Raw genomic sequence first — 24,616 nt, 5'->3', positions numbered from 1 at the left:
TATATTCCTCAACTTAAGCCAGGGGCTGGGGAATTTGACTTGTCCCAAGGTCCATTGATAATTTGGGGATGAGGGGGATTTTCAATCGCTCTCAGACCTCCAGGTCGAATTTGGCCTGGAGTCGAGGGATATTTTCCAATATAGGCAGGTTAGGGACTTTATATATCGAAGGGTATGGCTCTTTTGATATTCACTACCTCACTCCTGAAGTATACTATTTGATGGGAACTGGATCTTATATTGCTGGGAGAAAGGTTTTCCGTATTTGTTTAAGGGTCCTGTAGCAAGTAATATTATTGAGAATGGTTTTAAAAAAAAAATTATTGCTGGTATTATACCCCTGAGCAGCTCTTTAGGATCTATCCTCAGCTCGCTGGAAGGCTTGTGGGGGCAGAGGTACATTTTATCATGTATGGTGGACCTGCCCTAAGGTCCGCCCTTATTGGACTGCAATCCTCAATCTGCTCCAACAGTTGCTGGACAAGCTCTATCCCTTGCAGGGCCGAGCATTGCTTACTCCACTTTAAGCCATCAGAGACCATTGTGGGACAGCATAAGTTGGCAATTCATTTCTTTGGTGCAGCAAAATTGGCTTTTGCTCAGGCTTGGCGACAACAGTCAGTACCACCCATACCTCAAATTCTTTCAAATTTGGACTTTCTCTTCCAAATGTCCAAACTGACTGCCTTGATAAGGGGATGCATAGCTATGTTTTCCAAAATGTGGTGTAGCTATGAGACATGGCAGATAGCCAACTAAAGTACCAGGGGTTGGGGCAAAGCACTGGTTTTCTTCAGGGAGGAAGGGGTGGATAGGGCTCTTGCTGGGATGTTGTTAGTGTTGTGCTTCAGATAGTGTTATGCTTCATATATTATGTGCTTAATACTTTAATTAAAAAAAATTGCTGGAAAAAAATTGCCTTGAAGGATTTAGGTTTTTGACTTTTGAAAGATAATTTGGTCCACTGTGAGCAGTCTGTTTCAGATTTAGCTCTGAATCTCTGAGTTCTTTTCTTCCTGTTTAGTAACAGGGTTGATAAAAGTTCAGAAAGTTTAAAAAATTTAGAACTCAAAAAGTAAAAAACTAGAAAACTAAAAGATTCAAATTTAAAAGATTGGCGATAGGTTTACTTTATACTTTGCTATTCGGTTGGTTGTGTGTGTACAATAATTAGCAAAGTATTCCTCTGTTTTACATTGAAGTTTCACTGTATTTGAGAGATTGATAAGCACATTTCAGGAGAGGGACCCCTGAGGTGATAGTGTCTGAAGACCTCAAGGTGGTATAATAAATGTGATAAGGTGGTGACCACAGCCAGAAGGATACTAGGCTGCATAGAAAGAGGTATAACTAGCAGATGAAAGGTGGTGTTGATGCCCCTGTACAAGTCATTGGTGATGCCCCACTTGAAATACTGTGTTTAGTTTTGGAGGCCGTATCTTGCTATGGACATAAAAAGAATTGAAGTGGTTCAGAGAAAAGTGACAAAACAGTAGCGGTTTGCACTAAAAGACGTATAAGAAGAGATTTAGGACTAAATTCTGTAACTAGTAATGAAAAATTGGTGCCCCAAAAAAGCACTAAGTGACAGTCTATAAACGGCGTTCAAAGTTAGGCGCCGGAACAGCACTTACGCCGGGATCCGTGACTATCTTTAGTCACGAGGATATATACCAAACTGAACCCTGGTGTAAATCTTTGTGCCTAAATTAGGCATGGATCCCTCTTATTCTATAAAAACACACATAAATTGAAGAGACACCCCAGACCTACCTATGACCGTGCCCCCTTTTGGACCTGCGTATATTCAGGCACCTAACTTTGCACACATAAATCCAATTTAATTCTAATAAGCACCAAATATTAGTGCTAACTAGCTCAATTAAATTGCATGCACAAATTGGGCACCAATCCCCCCAAATTTGCACACGCAATTCTTAGCGCTATATATAGAATTCAAGGATTAATGACCTGAACATTTATACCCTACACGAAAGGAGAGATGGGGTGATATGATGTAGAAATTTATATATTTGAAAGGTACTAATATACAAACAAACCTTTTCTAGAGACAGGGAAGCAGAAGAACTAGAGGACATGAATTGAGGTTGCAGGGGTAATGTCAGGAAGTCATTTTTCAAGGAGAGGGTGGTAGATATCTGGAATGCCCTCTCTTGGGAGGTGATGAAGAAGAAAAAGGTAACAGAATTCAAAAATGTGTGGGATAAACACAAAAGATTCTAGTATGGAAAGAGAATGGAATTAAAAAAAATAAACCAAAAGTTATTGGTGCTTAGATGGCAATTTCAGTTATTGGGAAATACGCTACTGCCAGCAGATTTCTATAGTCTGTGCCCTGATTACAGCTAGGCAGATTTGGATGGGCTGGAGTGAGTCTTCAAGGGCAACTCTAGTAGTTGGGGAATAAGGCCAGTGCCAGGTAGACTTCTTCGGTCCATGCCACGATTATGGCTACATAGATCTGGATGGGCTGGAGGAGACTTCAACAGCAACTCAAGTAGCTGAGGATTAAGACCAGTGCCAGGTAGACATTATGATCTGTGCCCCAAAAATAGCAAGGGCAGATCAAGATCTAGTAGGCATATGTTATATCACATCATACCATATATTATCTTCTTGGGCAGATTAAATGGACCATGCAGGTCGTTATTTGCCGTCATCTACTATGCTACTAAGTAAGAATCAAACATATAAACGGCGAGTGACCGTACTCACTCACAAATGCGCAGTAGAGACTTCCCTCTCTGCCCCGCCCCCGCGTCAATACGTGATGACGGGGGTGGGACAGAGAGGGAAGTCTCTACTGGCATGCTGCAGACGTCGGAACCGCTCCCCCTCCCCCGGAGTCGCTGCCGCCCCTCCATCTGGCCCGAGCACTGTGAACTTACATCACCACGCAGCAGCAGGCACATCAGCAAAGCTGCCGTCGGGTTTCCTTCTCTGCCTTTGCCCCGCCCTCGCCGACGTTACGTCACACGAGGGCGGGACACAGGCAGAGAAGGAAGCCCACCCTGACGGCAGCTTTGCTAATGTGCCTGCTGCTGCGTGCTGATGTAAGTTTACAGTGCTGCTCGGGCCGGGTGGAGGGGCGGCGGCGGTGGCGACTCCGGGGGGAGGCGGGGCGGGGCCGACCTCGGGGGTGGGGGGCTCGGAATCCCCCCCCCCATTCCAAAAGTAGCCCGTTTTCACGGGCTCAACGGCTAGTTGAGATAGGATTTGAGATTTGTTCACTCACCTTTCCAAATCCAGCTCAGAGCAGGTTACAAACATGTACATTAGTGAGGCCTATTTACCAACTAGGGGACAATCATGGAAGTTACATAGTACTACTTTTAAAATGAACAGGAGGAAATATTTTTTCACTCAATGAATGGTTAAGCTCTGGAACTCGTTGCCAGAGGACGTGGTAACAGTGGTTAGAGTATCTGGGTTTAAAAATGTTTTCAACAAATTTCTGGAGGAAAAGTCCATAGTCTGCTATTGAGACAGAAATGGGGAAGTCACTGCTGTTCCTGGGATCTGTAGTAAGAATCCTGCTACTAACGGGGTTTCTGCCAGGTACTTGTGACCTGGATTGGCTGCTGGAAGCAGGATACTGGTCTACATGGAGCACTGGTATGACCCAGTATGACTATTCTTATCTTCTTATGTACTATGTAAATTAACACAATACTTAAAGTGAGGTTGAACAATGGAGTGATATAAAGAATAGTATTCTTTGTTTTATTCTCTATTCCTCCCCTAATAATTCTTAACTTTAGGGCCTTTTACTATGCTGCATTAGATATTGACATATGCCTAATGTAGCTTACAAGAACATACCAAGGGATGGGCTCAGGCATCCTGCAGTCAGTGCCATTTTTGCATACACTAATCCACGCGCTAAAAATGTTTTCTACTGTTTTTGATAGATGTGAGTCAGGGGGGCGGTTCCTGTACTAAACAGTTAGCACAGTTACATTATTGTATGATAACTAGTTAGTGGTGGATTATCGCATGAGCCCTTACCACCTATAAAATCGGTGACAAGTACTAACATGGTAATTTTTGTTAATGGGTGCAAACTAATCGCAACATTATCACATGAGGAAAAGGCGGGCCTCAAAACCATAGGAAGTAAAGTATATTGGTGGACCCAACATGGCCTCTGTTTCGGCTAATTGCCTGCATCAGGGGTTGTATAGTAAAGGCTTCCTTAAGTAACTCGGTCAGAAGACATCTAAATATGAAACTACAAGCATGATTTATTTTGCCTTTGTCAGGATGCTAGGAAAGGAATGATAAATAAGACCAAGAATATTATAATGGCTCTGTATCACTTCATGGTGCAACCTTAGCTTGAGTACTGTGTTGAATTCCGGTCACCATATCTCAAAAAAGATATAGCAGAATTAGAAAAGGTTAAAAGAAGAGCGACCAACATGATGAAGGGGATGGAACTCCTCCCATATGAGGAAAGACTAAAGAGGTTAAGGTTCTTTAGCTTGGAAAAGATATGGCTGAAAGAGAATATGACTGAGGCCTACAAAATCCTGAGTGAAGTAGAATGGGTAAAAGTGAATTGATTTTTCACTCTTTCAAAAAGTACAAAGACCAGGAGACAATCAATGAAATTACATAGAAACACTTTTAGAAACAAATAAGAGGAAATATTTTTTCACTCAAAAAATAGCTAAGCTCTGGAATTCGATGCTGAAGGATGTGGTAACAGCAGTTAATATCTGGGTTTAAAAAAAAGGTTTGGACAAGTTCCTGGAGGAAAAGTCCATAGTTTGTTATTGAGATAGATATGGGGGAAACCACTGGGATTGGTAGCACGGAATGTTGCCATTAATTGGGCTTCTGTCAGGTACTTGTGACCTGGATTGGCCACTGATGGAAAAGGATACTGGGCTACACAGACTATTGGTCTGACCCAGTATGGCTATTCTTATGCTCCTTTATCACCACCAATAAACTTTGCTTCCTCCGGTTTTGAGGGGCTCCGCTTTTTCATTTGTTCCCATCAAGACCCACTTCATACCATTTTTCTAACACTATTGCATGGCATTAATAGAAAAAAATGTACAACTGCAACAAAAATGGCCTTAGTGCGTGGGAAAAACCCATGCAAGAAAACGCTAAGGCCACTTTTTGCTGCAGCTTAATAAAAATGGCCCCTTTGTTTGCTTTTTTGGTCACCACTGCACACTGAGCAGAGGATTTCAGTGTGTTCTGCATGGTGATACCTACATCCTTTTCCTGGGTGGTGACTCCTAATGTGGAATTAACACCCCATAGCTATTCTTCCCAATGGACATCAATTTACAGATGAAATTCAACGTGAGTATGTGCCATTTGGAGTCCCAGTCTTCCAAGGTCTTCCTGCAATTTCTCACAATTCATACTCAGTTTAGTAAGTTTGAATAATTTTGTGTTATCTGCAAATTTAATCACCTCACTTGTTCTGATTTCTAGGTCATTTATAAATACATTACATAGCACTGGTCTTAGCAGAGATCTCTGGGCTACTCCACTACTCAACTTTCTCCATTGAGAAAAGATAACATTTAACTCTACCTTCTGTTTTCTGACTTTTAACCAGTTCACAATCCACAAGAGGACAATGGGACCCTTTTACTAAGCCGCGTAAGCGCGTCAATTTTGAACTACTGTCTGGCTACAGTGTGGCCCAGGTGGTAATTTCATTTTTTACACGCATCCACGAAGTGCACCGGAAATTTTCCGGTGTATGGCACTAAGCGGGCGGCAATCACCATTGTACATGTGTAGACTATTACCGCCCGGTTAATGCATGAGACTTTACCGCTAGGTCAATGGGTGGCGGTAAGGTCTCAGGCCCAAAATGGACGCGTACCAATTTTTATTTTGCCGCACATCCATTTTCGGCAAATAAAAAAGGTCTTTATTGCAGGTGCACTGAAAAATGGACCTGCATGCGTCCAATAGACATGTCTACACCAGCGCAGGCCACTTTTTGGTGCACCTTAGTAAAAGACCCCAATACTTCCTATGCCATTATTTTTTAACTTCCTCGGTATCTCTCATGAGGGACTTTATTAACGCTTTCTGAACATTCATATATATTATATATCACTGACTTCCCTTTATTTATACCTTTCCTTGGCAAACCCCCCATTTACCCTATCCTATTACACTCTGTTTGTCCATATGTTCAGTAATTTTGTTTCTATGATTTTGCCTCACACTAATGTCAGGCTCACTGGTCTGTAGTTCCCTGGATCACTCTGGATCCTTTTTAAAAACTGGAGTTATGTTGGTCACCCTCCAGTTTTCAGGCATTTTGGCAGAAATGTTGTTGTACTAGAGGCTGGGACTCAGGAGGTGATTATTTTTAAACTGATGAGAAGTTTACATTTTGTTGGATCAAAAAAAATGCTGATTTCTAATTCCTAACTTGAAGAAAATAGAAAGATATTACATTTTTTTCTTACTTCTCACATATATACACATTGTTTTAGTTGCAGGTTTTTTTTTAGTTTTCTTTTGTTTATAAGTATGGGTACGTACTGGAGAGGAAATGCTGAGAGGCTGGTCCAAAATCCCGCAGTGCTTCCTGCAGCAGCTTAAGGCGATCCTCCACAGCTACCTAAAATACACACACACACACACACAGAATAGCAATATGTTATATAAACACAATATAAGAAAACCAAGGAATCATGTGTCCCCCCAGTCAATTCTCAGGATTGGGGGGGGGGGGGGGAATATCACAAAAATGCTAAACAGAAAATCAATAAGCATTTTCATTTCTCTGGAGTTCAAATGCACTCATTTTTCTTTTTCCAGGGAAAGTAATATTACATACAAATTAAAATCAACAGAACACAATCAGTGAGGAATTACAGAGTTACATGGTGATAAAAAGACTGCACACTGTAATTTTCAGGCTTATTTTGTTTTTAAGTTTTTCCTTAAATGCCAGCAGGCTTTACTTTGGCCACATTGATCTTACAAATGTCCCTACAAGGTGAAACCACTTTGGAACCTGCTGTTTGCTGGTTGACAGTAGAGTTAGGCCGCCTCCTGGTGTACTAATTGAACAGCACATTCACAAACAGCAGGGACTACATTGCTTGATTTTGTTTCTTTTAGGGTACAAAAATATTTACATTCTGACACATGCCCTCAGGTACTTGTGACCTGGATTGGTCACTGTTGGAAACAGGATGCTAGGCTTTATGGACCTTCAGTCTGTCCCAATAGGGCAACACTTATGTACTTATGTATTACAGCTACACTCAAGACACATCTATACAAGTTCAGTAATTTGCAGACAACCACTGCAGGTTTCCAGCATCACAATGCACTCATTTCTTATTCAGGCACTGTGTAAGCCCCAGTTTTTCAAGTCTAGGGAAGTCATGCTGTTTTGGACTTGGTGGAAAACAATCACATTACATGATACATAAATAAATAAATAGAAATAGATGTCTTTAGGAGAACAAGTGAAGTATTAAATCAACATAAAATTATTATTTTTTAAATTTGGTTAAACCCACTGGATTTAAAGCATCTTGCTGTGCAATTCTAAATTACATTAGCATGACTTGTTTCAGTACTGAAACTGACAAGAGTGAAGAACTCAACAACACAAAATGAGAAGCTTAGGTTAAGTCCCATCATTCAACGTTTTCTCCTCTGGCTGGCTCCGTTTAGAGCAGAAGTAGGCAACCTGCGGCCTACCATTGAATTTTATGCAGTCCGCAGAAACCATGGGAAGTACACACAGAAAATGTAATTAACCAGTATTTTACAAATTGTGACAAAACAGTGGGTTTCTGTATTGTTTTGCTGATGACATGTATTTCTCCTGGTTTTTTTCAAGGTGTTTCATGCATCCAATATCATTGAAAAGGAAGAAAAAAATTAGTTTAAGTGGCTCCACAGGTATTTTTCTCATCAATGCCGTTTGTCAATGAACCTCTCAAGAAGACTATCACCCCGAGGTGTCTCTCCTGAACTGTGTTATCAGTCTCTTACCCCCTCTCTCGTATGCCTCCTTTGCATTTTGACACCCCAAGAGCATCATTCTGCACTTCTTCACATTTAATTTTAATTGCTAGACCTTAGACCATTCTTCTAATTTTTAAACATCTCTTTTCATGTTTTCTACTTCCTCTGTGGTATCCACAGGCAAACTTTTCCTTCTCTCCCTATTCAACAATGTCGCTCACAAATATATTAAACAGATCGGTCCTAGTACCAATTCCTGAGGCACTCCACTACTCACTTTAACTTTTTCCTATACCTCGGTGTTTCTCAACTTTTTCAAGCTAAGTACCCCCTAAGTCGAACAAATTTCAACCGAGTACCCCAACCTCAAGTCAGAACAGATTTTGAAATGGACATTTTATTATTAAACAGTTAACTAACTTGGCAACATAACACGTATTGGTCACTGGAAATGGCATACAGACCGCATGATCCGTTATATTTCACTCTCATATAAACTGCCTGGCCCCTTGACAGATGGTGTGTTGTTCTTACAAACTGAGTAAAAATGAACAATGAGACTTACAGTGTCTATTTATAAAAAAAAAAATAGGAGAAAAGAAAATTCTTCACAAAAGCGGAGAACTTGCCCATACTGATCCATCAGATTCCTTGTTTCATTTTCCCAGAGAATAAAAGAAGAAATTGATTGTTCACTATGGACAACAGCTTCTTCAGTCTCTGAAGAATTTTGGGGTTTTTTTTTCTTAATAAATAATCCCCAATAAACCAAGGCACCTTTCCATGCATATACCAAATGAAAACTAAAACTAAATAGCATATAGTAATGACACAGAAACACACTGTCTTCAGAATATACAATGAATGCAACCACAACCACTTAAACTCAAGTGTGGCTTGTTACCTCTTTGAGCATTCTGTGGAGGAAAATCAGATGTGTTATATTTCATGCTCACATCTAAACACTAGCTTGGGCAGATATACCATATATACTCAAATATAAGCCCATCCAAATATAAGCTGAGACATTTTTCCCCTAAAAAAAAAGGGGGGGGGGGCAGGAATGTTAACTTGAACATAAGCTGATGGCTTATATTCAAGTATTCCTCTTCCATAGTGACTGGCATTTCTCCCCACTCTTCTCTGTCCCTCTTCCTCCTCCGGCAGTGACTGCCATTTCTCTCCCTCTTCCCTGTCCCTTATCCCTCCTCTTCAGGCAGTGACCATCATTTTCCTCCCTTTTCTCCATCCCTTCCTCCCACCTGCAGTCACCAGTATTTCTCTTCCTCCCTCCTGCAGTGACTGATACTTCTGACTTCCTTCCCCCGTGCCCCCCCCCCAAGTGACTGGCATTTCACGGAAGTAATAGCAAGCAGGGCCAGTCTGGGACTTTGAGCATCTGCTCAAAGCCTGCTGGCTCCCCTGAGTCCTCTGCCCTTCCCCCTCCCTAGCCAGCTAGTTACCCAAATCTCTCCCTAGCTTTGTACCCCAGGAAGAGTCAGCCAGCACCCTCCTCAACATTGTAGCCCACCAACCCAGGCAGCTGCCACCCCCTTCCCCATCCCTATCCCCAGGAACGTAGCCAGCTTCTCTCCTCCTCTCCCACTAGCTCTTGAAGCTACCTGTTTCCCTGTTGTCTGTGGCTGCTGTTGATAACAAAAACTTCATCTTACATGCATTGCATGGTTCTGATCAAGTTTGAGCCACCTCCTGCAGAACTCTCACGCTGACTTTCCAACTGAAGAGAAACAGAAAGAGGGGCTTGGCAGCCCCAATATATCACCTTTCAACCCAAGAGCAATAACAAGAGGCAATATGTTGGGGCAACCATGCGCTTCTTGCTGTTTAGGCTGGGAGGATTCCCCCCCCCCCCCCCCAAGACATAGGAAGAAGGACTCAACTCCCACTCTCAAAGAAGCAAAAGGAACACAACAAAGGAGGTTAGATTGAGAACAGGAGATGGCATGAGCCTATCTGTTCCATTATGTGGGCGGAAGTCAATAGGCGGAGCTTGCTGGCAGTAGGCGGAGCTTGCCAGCATTTTAATTCACTCAAAATAACAGCAAGCACTATTGAAAACAATAGCAAAAGATAATTAGAAATAATGGCCTGCCTATGTGTAATCCATCTGTAAAAAGTCTAAAGCTGTTCCAGTTAGATAAGAAGTGCCTTAAAAGGTGTAGGAGAAAGGATTTATTTTTTTACTTGACAACTTTTTTATTTGAAAGCTTCCAGTATATCTAGATATACATCATGAAATAAAATTGAATATCACTAAAACAGCTTATAAAGTTATTGTAGCTGGTAGAAACAGTAGAATAAACTCAGTATTGTGTGCTAATTTTTCTACACTGTACTATAGAATATAGTAATACATGGCCAAATTTAAGTGAGGGTATCCTGTTTCCTGATCAGTTCCATCTTAATTGTTTTAATCTGCCTTGGGAAGCCTGGTGTTATAAAGATAGAATACATTGTAATTAAATGGAAGTAAAATTAAACTTTCCTTTCATTGGGGGACATAGAATCATATTGTCACCTCATCTCCTCTGTAGAAGTTTACATTTGAGATAGTCAAATGGATATTCTGTTTTGAGCATGTTTCAGGGACAAATGGTTTTAGAAGTCAAAATAATAAAAAGAAATATTTTGTTTCATACATATCTCCTGACACAACTGCACAGCCTGGAGAAATGGATATTCTGTTTTGAGCATGTTTCAGGGACAAGTGGTTTTATAAGTCAAAATAATAAAAACAAATATTTTGTTTCATGCATATCTCCTGACACAACTGCACAGCCTGGAGTTTGGAAGAGGCCAGGGAAAAAAGTTCCTTGTTAGTGGAGGCTCTTCAGGCAGTGGCAGGCCTAAACACAGCCCCGAGGGTCAGTGGAGGCCAGAAGGTGCGGTTTTCCATCAAGGGGGGGGGGGGGGTAGTGGATGTCAGCACAAAGCTGCTTGACCCCAGTAGAGGCCAGAGGAAAGTGCTGTTTTGTTTTCCCCAAGGTGAAGGGGCAGGGAGCAGGAAACTTTCCATGACCCGGGAGGGGGGGGGGGGGTCGTGGACGCAGGCATAACACAGAGCTTGAGGCACACTGCATTCCCACAGGCGCAGGGGGTTTCAGCACGGAGCTCAAGGCACACTTTTCCCATGGGGGTTCAGTATGAAGCTTTCCACTCCAGGGAGTCGAGGAGGCCAGAAGAAAATGTGGCACTGTTTTCCCGCAGTAAGGTGTGTGTGTGTGTGTGGGGGGGGGGGGGGGGGGGGTTGAAGAAGCCAGAGGAAAATGCAGCAGTGGGGGACCTGAAGCTGGACTGCACAGTTCGGGGCACACTTCGCTGAAACTAACAGGAATGTTGCTTGGAGCACACTGCAGCAAGAGAGTTCCTCTGAATATGCCCCTTTTAGCTGTTCTGCACCTGTTCTGACTTTAACAGTGGCTCAAAAGGAGGAGGGAGAGAGTCAAGTTGTTGACAGGAGCTGCATACTGTGTATGTATCCCCTGTGGATATTTTGCATACCAACCAAGTGTTGGGGAAACTCTGCTATACCTCATGGAGTTTACTCTAGTCTAAATCATATTCTAATTCATAGGTGCCAGCCCTGTGGGTGCTTGGGCACCCCAATCCTATATAATAAAACGCACCTCCAACATTCTGAAGCTGACTGCATGGCTGAGGCATTCACGTACTTCCGGGTTCATCACAAGCAGAAGTGACCAATCACACGAGGTTTCTCGGCTTCAGAATGTTGGAGATGCATTCTGTTAAATAGGATTGGTCAGTTCCTTGAAGCACAGCCAGAGCTCAGCGTCCTGCACAGTAACGCACAGACACCAGAGAGAGGGGGGGGGGGGGGAACCTGACACCAGAGAGGAGGGGAGGTATCTCTGTCACATACACTCTCTCTCTCTCTCTCACACACTCTCTCTCTCTCACAGTCAATGTCTTTCTCTCTCTCACTCTCACACACTGTCTCTCACACACACTATGCCTCACACTGTATCACATTCACTCTCTATGTGTCACACAGTCACTCACACACTCTCTTGGTCTTATACAGTTTCCCCCTCCCCCAGCGAAAGGACACCCCCATCCCGGCCGGGTGCACGCTGCCGGGGGGGGGGGGGGTGCCGCGCGCGCCTGTCCTCCATTGTTCCATGCTTCTTCTCTGCCCCGGAACAGGAAGTAACCTGTTCCGGGGCAGAGAAGAAGCATGGAACAACGGAGGACAGGCGTGCGCGGCACCCCCCCGGCGTTGTGCACCCTGGGGCGGACCGCACCCACCGCCCCCCCCCCAGGAATGCCACTGAGTCCACCCATCACAAAGAAACACTGGGTTTTATTAGAGATATTTCCTCATACCAAAAAGGGAGGTTATGAGCAATTTTAGATCTGAGAAAGCACAACAGATACATCAAGAAAGAAAAATTCTGAATGAACTCCCTGGCTACAATCTTGCTGCTCCTGCAATACAATATCAAAATTTAGGCCTGCGCCTAAATATCCATTAATTCATTACTCATTCAAGAAATTATTTCATTTTTTCTCTTTTGCTTTATATCATTTGAGTTTACGGATGGTTCTCATAATCTTAACCAATGGGACCTCAGTAGCTCAATGTAAATACGGTAACATTTCATTAATCGGGAGACCAGACTACTCCCCATTCTTAATGTGCCATTGGCTCATCGGTCCACTCAACCATCCACCCCTAACAACTTTAACTCATTCTGTACAATGCTATGTGTTACTGTATTGTCACTTAGCTTAGTAGTAACTTGACATTGGTTGCTTCGTTACAGCGTTCATCCAGAACCCTTAGCTATAATAAATGACTGACATGCATGTTTCGCAATAGCTCCGTCAGGGTCGGTTCTGCTCTAAACAAGAAAAAACATCCATTCATTAGACTCTACTAACATACCAACTTCCATAAATATCTCACTAACACTTGCCATGAGACTAAAACTTACTAGTAGTACAGCGTCATCCTTACTTCCTTCTTAACATGGCGTCTACATGTCTATGTATTTAACTAGTCCTGCCTACGATTCCCACCAATCAAATCTCCCAATTAAGCCTATTACATCACACCGGAGCCTGCAAAGTCCTCTCTGGTACTATGTAAGCCACATTGAGCCTACAAATAGGTGGGAAAATGTGGGATACAAATGTAACAAATAAATAAATAAAACAGATAACCCCAAATCATAACAGTGAGCTCCATTCTAATTGGTGATTGAGCCCACGAGGGGTTACCTTATCTAAATGGAATATCCAGCTTTGCTCTTTAAAATTTAAGATCTTTGCAATATCACCACCCTGCAATACAACGCATGGCTAGCATCTCTGGATTTCCAGACTTCATATCTACACATCCCCATCTGCCCTACCTCAAGAAAACATTTACGATTTATCCTAAGCACCAAGCACTACCAATACCAGGTGTTACTGTTTGGACTGACTTCAGTTCAGCTCAGCTGCTGCATTGTTATAGCAGTAGCTCCTTTTCACCAACAAGGTCCAGTCATATTCCCTTACCTAGATGACTGGCCCATTGCCTCAGGCCACTCTCCAAGCACTGCAGAGTACTGTACATCTCCTTGAAAATCTCAGATTCTTAATAAACCTAGAAAAGTCACATATGCAACTGGTGCAGCAGATAGAATATATACAGTGGGGGAAATAAGTATTTGATCCCTTGCTGATTTTGTAAGTTTGCCCACTGACAAAGACATGAGCAGCCCATAATTGAAGGGTAGGTTATTGGTAACAGTGAGAGATAGCACATCACAAATTAAATCCGGAAAATCACATTGTGGAAAGTATATTAATTTATTTGCATTCTGCAGAGGGAAATAAGTATTTGATCCCCCACCAACCAGTAAGAGATCTGGCCCCTACAGACCAGGTAGATGCTCCAAATCAACTCGTTACCTGCATGACAGACAGCTGTCGGCAATGGTCACCTGTATGAAAGACACCTGTCCACAGACTCAGTGAATCAGTCAGACTCTAACCTCTACAAAATGGCCAAGAGCAAGGAGCTGTCTAAGGATGTCAGGGACAAGATCATACACCTGCACAAGGCTGGAATGGGCTACAAAACCATCAGTAAGACGCTGGGCGAGAAGGAGACAACTGTTGGTGCCATAGTAAGAAAATGGAAGAAGTACAAAATGACTGTCAATCGACAAAGATCTGGGGCTCCACGCAAAATCTCACCTCGTGGGGTATCCTTGATCATGAGGAAGGTTAGAAATCAGCCTACAACTACAAGGGGGGAACTTGTCAATGATCTCAAGGCAGCTGGGACCACTGTCACCACGAAAACCATTGGTAACACATTACGACATAACGGATTGCAATCCTGCAGTGCCCGCAAGGTCCCCCTGCTCCGGAAGGCACATGTGACGGCCCGTCTGAAGTTTGCCAGTGAACACCTGGATGATGCCGAGAGTGATTGGGAGAAGGTGCTGTGGTCAGATGAGACAAAAATTGAGCTCTTTGGCATGAACTCAACTCGCCGTGTTTGGAGGAAGAGAAATGCTGCCTATGACCCAAAGAACACCGTCCCCACTGTCAAGCATGGAGGTGGAAATGTTATGTTTTGGGGGTGTTTCTCTGCTAAGGGCACAGGACTACTTCACCGCATCAATGGGAGAATGGATGGGGCCATGTACCGTACAATTCTGAGTGACAACCTCCTTCCCTCCGCCAGGGCCTTAAAAATGGGTCGTGGCTGGGTCTTCCAGCACGACACTGACCCAAAACATACAGCCAAGGCAACAAAGGAGTGGCTCAGGAAGAAGCACATTAGGGTCATGGAGTGGCCTAGCCAGTCACCAGACCTTAATCCCATTGAAAACTTATGGAGGGAGCTGAAGCTGCGAGTTGCCAAGCGACAGCCCAGAACTCTTAATGATTTAGAGATGATCTGCAAAGAGGAGTGGACCAAAATTCCTCCTGACATGTGTGCAAACCTCATCATCAACTACAGAAGACGTCTGACCGCTGTGCTTGCCAACAAGGGTTTGCCACCAAGTATTAGGTCTTGTTTGCCAGAGGGATTAAATACTTATTTCCCTCTGCAGAATGCAAATAAATTCATATACTTTCCACAATGTGATTTTCCGGATTTAATTTGTGATGTGCTATCTCTCACTGTTACCAATAACCTACCCTTCAATTATGGGCTGCTCATGTCTTTGTCAGTGGGCAAACTTACAAAATCAGCAAGGGATCAAATACTTATTTCCCCCACTGTAAGAGCCCACATCATAACAATGTTGGCTTTAGCAAAGTTCCCACTCTCCAGAGTTCAGACAATCATCTCTCTGGTGCACCACTTGAAAACGGTGAGCACCACAACTGCTGGACTGATCCTGATCTTATTGGGCCACACTGCAGCTATGGTCCCATGTGCTTCTCTTGGCAAGACTTCACATGCGGCCCCTTCAGTGGCATTTGAGAGATTGACAGAACCAGTTCACACTGCCATTATCAACAAAAGTGTCGCTGACCTCACGAGTCAAACAATCTCTTCAGTGGTGGACAATCCAAAACAATCTTCTTGTGGGAGCTCCAATCCAATCTCCAAGCCCCACTATAGTTCTAACAACTGATGCTTCCAAACAGGTTTGGGAGGGCACATCTGGGCTCTCACTCCACTCAAGGGATTTGGTCATATCAGACATGCAGTATTAATCTTTTGGAGTTGAAGGCCATATGTCTGGTTCTCCATGCTTTCCAGGCCTCCTTGAACTGCCAAATAATCCAAGTATAGATGGACAATCAGGCCACCATGTATTACATCAATAAGCAACATGCCACAAGATTGAGGACACTCTGCAAGGAAGTGATACAAATTTGGACATCCATCATCGATCTCAAGTCAATTATCACAGCTTCTTATCTTCCAGGAAAACTCAATACTCAGTAGAAAGTTACAGCCTCACAAGTGGTCACTCAAGACCACAGTTACTCAATACCTTTTCAGGAAATGGGGATGTCCAACTATTGATCTCTTCTAGTCCCCACTCAATGTCAAATGTCTCAGAAATGGCTCAAGGTGGCCCAGTCAGAGCACAATAACAGAAGACGCTTTTCACTTGATCTGGACAAGAGATCTCCTTTATGCATATCCTCCAATTCCTCTTATATTCGAGACATTACAAAAAGCACAGATGGACACAGCTTATTTAATTCTAATCACGCCTTATTGGTCCAGGCAACCGGGGTTTCCATTCATTCTCAACATGGCTCTTTATCCACATTCTTGCCGCAGGATCCAGATCTCATTACTCAACATCACGGATACTTCCTGCATCCAGACCTGCAGTCCTTGAACCTGGTAGCATGGTTGATTCACTTAGACCAGTATCTGATAATATTTTTTCCCCTGAAATACTTCATATACTCCTAGCTTCACGAAACGAATCACCAAAGCGTTCATATGCCTCCAAATGGGGGGGGGGGGGGGGGGGGGTCACTTTATCACATGGTGTATATCTCAACATCTGAATCTGCATACTTGTAGTATCTCTCAAGTTCTTGATTATTTGCTATACTTGTTGAATTCGGGCTCATCCTATTCCACTGTGAAAGTTCACCTCACATCTCTTTCACTTTTCTATGATCCTCTCCAGGTTCCTCCTTTGGCTTAGGATCTTAACTTAGTACTGAATCAGCTAATTCTCCCTCCTTTTGAGCTATTGCAGTAGGCACAACTTAGGTTCCTAACGTTGAAGAAGGTATTTCTTATAACCCTTACCTCATCAACAAGAGTTGGAGAAATATAAGCCCTGGTGTATTATAAACCTTATTTGTTGCATGACAAGGTGCTTCTCTGTACACACTCAAAATTCCTTCCTAAGGTAGTGCCCCCATTCCTATTATCCTCCAAGTAATTCTTCCACCTCTGTACTCTGACGACCAGCAGGCTCGTCTGCATACCTTGTGCACGAGCAATCATCATTTATCGTCAATGTACAGCTTCACTAACACGACCATCTCAGCTACTTCTTTCTTTTCGAACTCACCAACAACTGTCATTGTGGACTGCAACGTGCATCAATTATTGCTATGAACAGGTAGGATATTCTGAGTGTTCACAAATTCCACACATCATGGCCCATCGTCTACAGGCCATGGCACATACGAAGGCACACCTTCAAACAGCGTCATCATTGGATATCTACAAAGCAGTGACTTGGGCATCACTACATACATTCACGACACACTACTGTATTGATGCTACTTCTTCGGCAGACTCCAGCTTTGGACAAGCTGTGTTGTCATCTTTCTTATGAGGCATCACTTCTCCTCCTCCTCCAACTGCAGGTAAAAGTCACTTGCTCTTACCAGTTCAACTTAGAGATATAACAATTGTACTGCATGAGTGCTGCCTATTACAGCTTAGGAGTCTTCAGTTGGGTGGCTACAACATCTACTATCCATGGAGGGAAAAAAAAAAGAGTTGCTTACCTATAATGGACATAAGATCTTCTAGCCACACAAACCCACCCTCCCACCTGGAATTGCTGCCAGCTTTATGAATGAACTTAGGTAAGAGAAGTGTGTACCGTAACTACAGTAAGCACAGTGTGGTGGGAAGGTACGGACATGTGCAGAGAGCTATTCTAGAGCTTTCTGAGCTTTGATAAGACCAGGTCAGTAAAGTCACCATCATATCACTTCAGCTGTGTGGCTAGAAGATCTTCTTGTCCATGGAGAACTACCACTACAGGTAATCAACTACTTTTTTCCTGTCTATAGCAGAAAGGAACTTATGGAGATGAGAGGCTGGGTAAAGGGGACAGTGATAGAAGGGCTAATTGTGAAGGGCTGAAAGAGGCAGAAAGGAGATGTATGGGGGGACAGCCAGAGATGGAGCTGTAGGGACAGGGAGAGGAATAGGAATGGGTTACTGCCTGGGAGTGAGAATGCTACTGTAAAAGTCTAGAAGAAACAGAAAGTTACTGTAAGGGAGAGAAGGGCTGGGTGATTGGGACAAGCACTGGTAGCAGAGCTGTAGAGACAGGAATAGAGGGGGCTAGGAAGGGGTAAAGGGAATTGAAAGGGTTATTGTTTGGGAGAGAGAATGTTGCTGTAAAGAGCTGGAAGTGTCTGAAAGCTGTTAAGGGAAGAGAGGCTGAGTGATGGGGATAACAACTGGGAGGGTCATTGTGTGAGTGGAGAAGAAACAGGCTATGAGAGTGAGAGGAACTTAGGGAGAGAGCTTGAACTGTGATGGGGGAAGGGAGCTGGGAGAAAGACACATGATTTGGGAGAGAGGAACAAGAGCAGGCAGAGGGGACACAAGGAGGAGGAAAGAGGAGCTGAAAGAGATGGAGTGTATCTGTGTGGGATTGGAAAACAAATGGCTGACGGGTGAGAGGAGAGGTCATAATGGAGGGAAAAGTTGAAGGTGAGAAGGGTAAGAAGTGGCATGGGGGATGACACTACAGCGAACTGCGATGAGAGAAGGTAGAGAAGCAGGCTATGGAGAGTTAAACACATGGAGTAAATAGAAATGAAAGAAATGAGAAGACTGGAAAAGAATTCATAAAAGACAAAGAACATGATGGCAGGAGAGGAAGCAAAAGAGAAGACCAAGAATAAGCAGAGGCATTACATTACATTATATAAGTCTTATATTCTACAATTACCTATACAGTTCAATGTGGATCACATAAAACTAAGAGACTAGATACAAAATGTAGGACTTACAAATTCACAAACCAAATCAATTTTCTATAACATTCTGCAAATAACATTTCTACAGAGATTCAGATAAGATGTACTTTTGGAATAAAAACATTTTTTAAACACAAGATAGTTTCTTAATGATCTAATTGAGGATAGTAGGGAGTTCCAAACTAAAGCAGCCTGGCAGGGCAGTGAAGGTGACAATAATCTTGAAGATTTAATCTTTTTTGTTGTTGGGACAGAGGATATAAGATATAGACACAAAAGTAAAGAGCTGTGCTAGCTGGGCCAGGTGAAGGGTGGAGAACAGCTGATATTTGATGCCATGATCTGAAAAAAAAAAACAATTGTAATGGAGAGGACCATCATGTTCCTTTTTCACAAAAATAAAACAATCGTTCTGGCCAGGCTGGACTGGAAGAGATATGACTATGGTATAGATAGACTGTGAATGGGAGGAAGGAGAAGAAAAGTGAGATGGAGTAAATTGTTGATGAGGTGAGGCTGGGGAGGAAGAGAGACTGATGGGACATTCAATGCTTTCCTAGCATTTTAGCCATCAGTCCTTCCAGTGCATGTACTACCTGCTGTGCTCTATATGTAAATATAGCCTGGCCAGTTGTGCCCATAACTCTGCCATACTTTGTTTTCCTTTCTACAGACACTGTAATGTGTGCAGAGTTGAGCACCTCAGATCATTTTGAAAAGTTGGCTCCTATGTTCTAATTTATGATTTATTTTTCAATTTGATAACCATTTATTGGGCACCTGGTCAAAATAAACCGGTTAAAAGAAACCAGTCAAAAAAGCTCCAAACAAAAAAAGTTCCCGACAAAAAAGTCCCTGACAAAATAGACTCCCGACAAAAGGGCCTGATGAAATGGATTTATTTTTGAGTGGTACGAATTTGAAGGGTACAAAGAAGTGGAGGAGCCATAAATTACTGAGAAAGTCCACGGCTTGTCACTTGAAAGTCTGGCACCTGCCTACGGCTTGACTTCACTATCCACACTTGGTATCTAGTGAGAATCATAAATCTGCTTGAAAACATAATCCAGCTTGATTAAGAGTCTATTTTCTCTTGGGTTGTTTTGAGGAGGGTTTTTTTTTTGTCATGGTTTTGGTTTTAGTCTGTTTTGTTGGGGTTTTTTTGTCGGGTTTTTTTTGTATGGTCTATTATGTCGGGGTGCCCATTTATTGAAGTAAATGCCTTCTGAGCACATCATAGCTTCCTTTAAGTTATAGATCAAGATTGGTGAGAAACTGTGAAATTTTATATATAAAAATGGACCTAAATCTATACTATAACTTTTACATGGTACGACTTTTTGGAGGGGAATCAGTAAATGGTGCCCAAAGTTAGGCACCCGGAAGATCTGCACTAAGGGGCCCTTTTACAGTGGCGGTAAGCTTAAGGCGGGCTTACAGCTCGCTCTTCCGGGACAACCACCAGCCAAAGATGGCCGCTGGCAGTAGTCTCACCCCAAGCGTGTGCCATTTCTAGGGAAAAGAGAAACCTTGGAAACACTGACATTTTTAAAGAAAGTTTCATTATCCCATAATTTAACCTTTGCCATTATAGTAGGCTTGAGTCTGGTCAACCTCTAAACACACATCATAGTATCCTGCAAAATAATTACTGCTGTGGCACATATCCTTCAACTCTGCTTTACCTTTAAAAAGGCAGCAGTAAAAATATACAACAGCAACATGCTTCCTACTGGCAAAGCCATTCAAGTCAGACTCTTACGGATTCCCACACAAACCATATACCAGCAGAATCTCTCACCTTGGTCATTCACAGAACACAGACCAACCCTCACCAATTTACAGACTGAAGGAACAACAATTAGAACAGGAAACACTAAGAAATCACATTCTTTACAAGCAGTGCAACAGAGGAGAAATAAAATGAAAAGGCATTATTGACTGTAGGGAGCAAAATGCAAGATCACTTTCTACCCAAAATAAAACCAACAAATAAATAAATAAATTAATTATCTAAATACCCATGAAATGTAAAAAAACAAAACAAAACAAAAAACTTGTGGAAAACAGCGTCGCCAGCAACAGGATTTAAATATATTCCACAAAGACATGCCATGTAAGTTAAGCAGGTATTTGTCAAATAGCAGTTAAGACAACATATTACCATATATATGTTTAAGTAGACACATACACATCTATATGCTAATATTCCAAACATTTACACCTGTAACAAAAATAAAAGCACCTCTTTCCCAACCAAGTCCATCAATCTTAGTAAATCAGGGGGAGGATGGGAGAAACCAACAGTGCAGATCAATATTCACACACCCCCAGGGCTAACAGCAATGAAACATAAATATTGGGATATAGATAAAATCTGGATACTGCAGACCCATCATATACACTCTATAACACCTTAAATCATGCTTTTACTCTGTCAGCCACATCCCTGGATCCTCTGCTGCCTCTGCTAGGCCCTGGCTTATCCTGCCCAGTAACCTTGGCATTTTTTCCCTTCACATTTAAGGTGGATCTGAAGTTCTCCTCCAGATCTGATTTTATTGCTAAGAATCAACCTGTCTGGGGATGTTTAGAGGCAGCCTGAAACAGGATCTGAGAAGGAAAAGCCAGTGCAAAGCAGACCATGACAGCAGAGAATCCAGGGATATAGATGAGCAGACGACACTGGGGAAAAAGCCAGATCCTCCAGCTTTAAAGTGTTATAGACTGGATCAAGTAGATCCAGGATATCTGGCTTTTACCTTGTCCATAAATATAGCACCCAAAAGCAGAAGCTGTGTTCCTCAGGGCCCTGAACAGGCATTCACATTCCAACAAGTAATCAAAAAAAGGTAGCAGGAACATATAGAAATTGTCCTATAGCCAAGTGTAACCCCTGCCACCAACCTCCTCAAAACCCAGCATCTCCCCTGCCCTTCTATACCCCACTCCCTCAAAGACCAGCATTTTCCCTGCTCCTCTATACCCTCACCCTCTCATAGAGCAGCATCTTCTCTGCCCTTTCATACCCCCCAACTCCTCATAGACTGGCATCACCCCTGCCATTCTCTATACCCACCCTCTCATAGCCCCCCTTTCATTCTCTACGTCATCATTTCCACAGTCCAATATCAATTTTGCTTTTCTAAGCCCACCCCACCGAGTTGACTCTGCCCTTCCCCACACCACCACACCCCAAAATTGACTCCTGTCCAGCATAAGAAATTCTCTTTTTACCCGAACAGCAGGCAGGCAGGCACTAACAGTGGTGGAGGAGGCCCAAGTGGAATGCAGGCACTATCAATGCCTGCACCGCACAGGAGAGGCTTCCTTCAGTTCAGCAGCAGAGCTGCTGCAGCACCTACTCAGGCGGCTCTTCAGGTGGCAGCTTCTAAATGCAGGCTCTTCGAAGCTCCTCAGATTGGCAGAAATGCCTGCAGGTCGTGTAGGACTTTGGCCTGCTATAGTGGGAATTCTGGAAAAGACTTCAAAAGCAGTCAAAAGACTGTCATTAAGGTAATAATCAAAAGACCACAGAGATCTGCGGGGTCCCTTCAGTTTAGCAGGAGTGCTGCTACACAGTATCTTAAGACTCAGGCGAGCTCTTCATTTGCAGCTCCTCAGATGGCAGAAATGCCGGCCCTGCGCCGCACAGGAGAGGCTTTCTTGAAGCAGCAGTGCTGCTGCAGCACCTTAACTCAGGCAGCTCTTCAGAAGATGGCGGGCTCAGCCGCTCTTTGCAGCTCCTCAGATTGCTGAGCAGGGCTCTTTGTGGTTCCTTTGAGCGGGTTGTGGGAGGGGATCTTTTTGGCTCAGTCTTCCAAGGAAGTTTGCGGCAGCTTGAAAATGTCGGGCTCAGTGCAGCTGTGCCTGTGACGCTATAAGTCACGTGGGCAGGTGCCAGTGTTGATGGGATGCTGGAAGAAGTCAAGATCAATGATGTCCTCTTCAGGTGCAGGAAACTGCATTTGGTTGAAGTGGTGCCTAAAATCAGGCACTTGACTGGCCACCAGAGTAGGGGGAGCCTGAGAGAGGAATGGGGAAGACTGTGCCCCCAAGGCCCCACATAGCTACGCCACTGCTGTACTGCAATTTAAAAAGTACTAAAAAAATTTTTTTTATACAAGCCTTTACAAGTACGTACGGCATCTTAGGGGTACTTCTAAATCTGTTTATTTTGCAGATGGACTTTAATGTGAATTTAATGTTTTGTTTGATTCATTTTGTATTAATTATTTTATGTATATATTTGTTGTGAGTCGCTTAGTTTTAGTCAGGGTATAAGTTTAAAAAATAAATAAATTTATAGAATTTGGGAATTTATGTACTGTCTAGAGAAACTATTAGGATAATAATACTATGTCTAGAGCTAATGATACATTATCCTGAAAAGCTTGAAAAGTCATTCTCAAAGGTCAAATCATTGCATATATTGCTGAGAAAAAACAGATCTTGAGATATTCATAAGAAGAGGCTTCTGCGGAGAGACAAAACCTATAAAAAGCTCATATAAATATAATGAGCGATGGAAATAAAACTTACAGAAGCAAAACACAGCCTTAATGTTTTACTACTACAAAAATGTAAGACAAATGCCTTATTTTTTTAGAAATATAAACTTTGCCAATATGGTAATAAACCAAGTATACCATTTACATGTCTAATTAAAGGCTAATTTAAATGCATTCATTTTACTTGCATTAAACAAAGTAAGGTGGGGAAATCTAAATTTAACATCTTCGCTGTCTTTGTACAGTCCTACCAAAAACAACATCACTCAGAAGTTCCACTTTTGAGATTATTTTTAAACTTAACAGCTTCTCATTTTAACTCCAAAAGCTATGAAGACACAGAATCCAAGTAAGAACCATGTCTGTCACAAATATCTCTATTACAAGGTCAGAAGAAAAATGTTAATGTACTATCATGTCTGCAGTATTTCTGGCCCTGGTGTAGGCAATACAGAAACTCTACTGAAAAATATCAAGGAGCTCCAAAACAAGCCAATGTTGTATGCTATTAGCTATTCGAAAAGCCAAATTAGAGTAAGACAAAAAAGCACACACTTGTTTCTGTAGCTGATCTTGTGTGTTTTCCTATAGCAATAATTGAGGATTGGCATACAATACCCTTATGAATGCTTGCTTCAAGACTCGGTAAGGGTAACCCCATCCCCTTCACAAGAAAAGATCCATAAACATTTGAGCTTGTCTCTTGTATTCCGATCAGTAGAACAAATATGTTGAACTTGTAGAAACAAACGGGAAGAAAATTTGCAATTGAGAGAGATGACAGCTGTCATATTGTAAATAATTGTTCCTCTCAATGGATTTGCAGTAAACCTTAGTCTCCAAACAATTACCACCCTTGATGACTAACACCCACAAAGGAAACAATATGAAAATCTTCTGTCAAGGAAAATCGTAGATGGGAATCCAGAGAATTCAATCACTGCAGAAAAGCTTGTAAGGAAGCTTTGCATCCAGATTAAGAACACACCGCCAATGAATCTCACCCAGATTCAAATATAAGAAAACCACTGAGATGTATACAAATGATCTTCGTCAAACTCAGCCACAAAGATGTGCAACTGGGAGCCATGGCTGCCACCTGAATTTGGAGATAAAACTGCCACAATAACAGTTGACAGACAGGAACTACCTCCATGTTAACATTCCAGGCCCCTTTCGATGTTAGTAGTTAACATTGGAATTACTGTGTTTCAAAACCCAGCAGCCAGACTGGTTTGTAGCTCTTCTTGGTATGAACCAGTTGACCCACTTCTACGGAAATTGCACTGGTTGCCAGTGAAGGCAAAAGTTGTGTTTACATTGTGCATGATTACTTTTTCTATCTTAAATGGCTTTGCTCCTGCATTTCCATCAGATCTTGTAACTTACATTTTATTGAAGTATCC

At 42.6% G+C, this 24,616-nt stretch overlaps 1 protein-coding gene across 7 annotated transcripts in view; it reads right to left on the bottom strand.

Moving 5' to 3' along the window:
- LOC115465822 (utrophin-like) overlaps positions 1 to 24,616 on the bottom strand; it is a 1,296,369-nt gene that overhangs the window by 332,666 nt on the left and 939,087 nt on the right. For all 7 annotated transcript variants that reach the window (XM_030196568.1, XM_030196575.1, XM_030196573.1 and 4 more), the window contains one exon: positions 6,553 to 6,631. In XM_030196568.1, the coding sequence (XP_030052428.1) occupies positions 6,553 to 6,631 (79 nt within the window). The remainder of the gene's footprint in view (positions 1 to 6,552; positions 6,632 to 24,616) is intronic.

Source organism: Microcaecilia unicolor, chromosome 3, assembly GCF_901765095.1.
Source record: "Microcaecilia unicolor chromosome 3, aMicUni1.1, whole genome shotgun sequence".
In the NCBI taxonomy this organism is placed as follows: Eukaryota; Metazoa; Chordata; class Amphibia; order Gymnophiona; family Siphonopidae; genus Microcaecilia; species Microcaecilia unicolor.
This window is presented reverse-complemented; position numbering and strand designations above follow the sequence as displayed.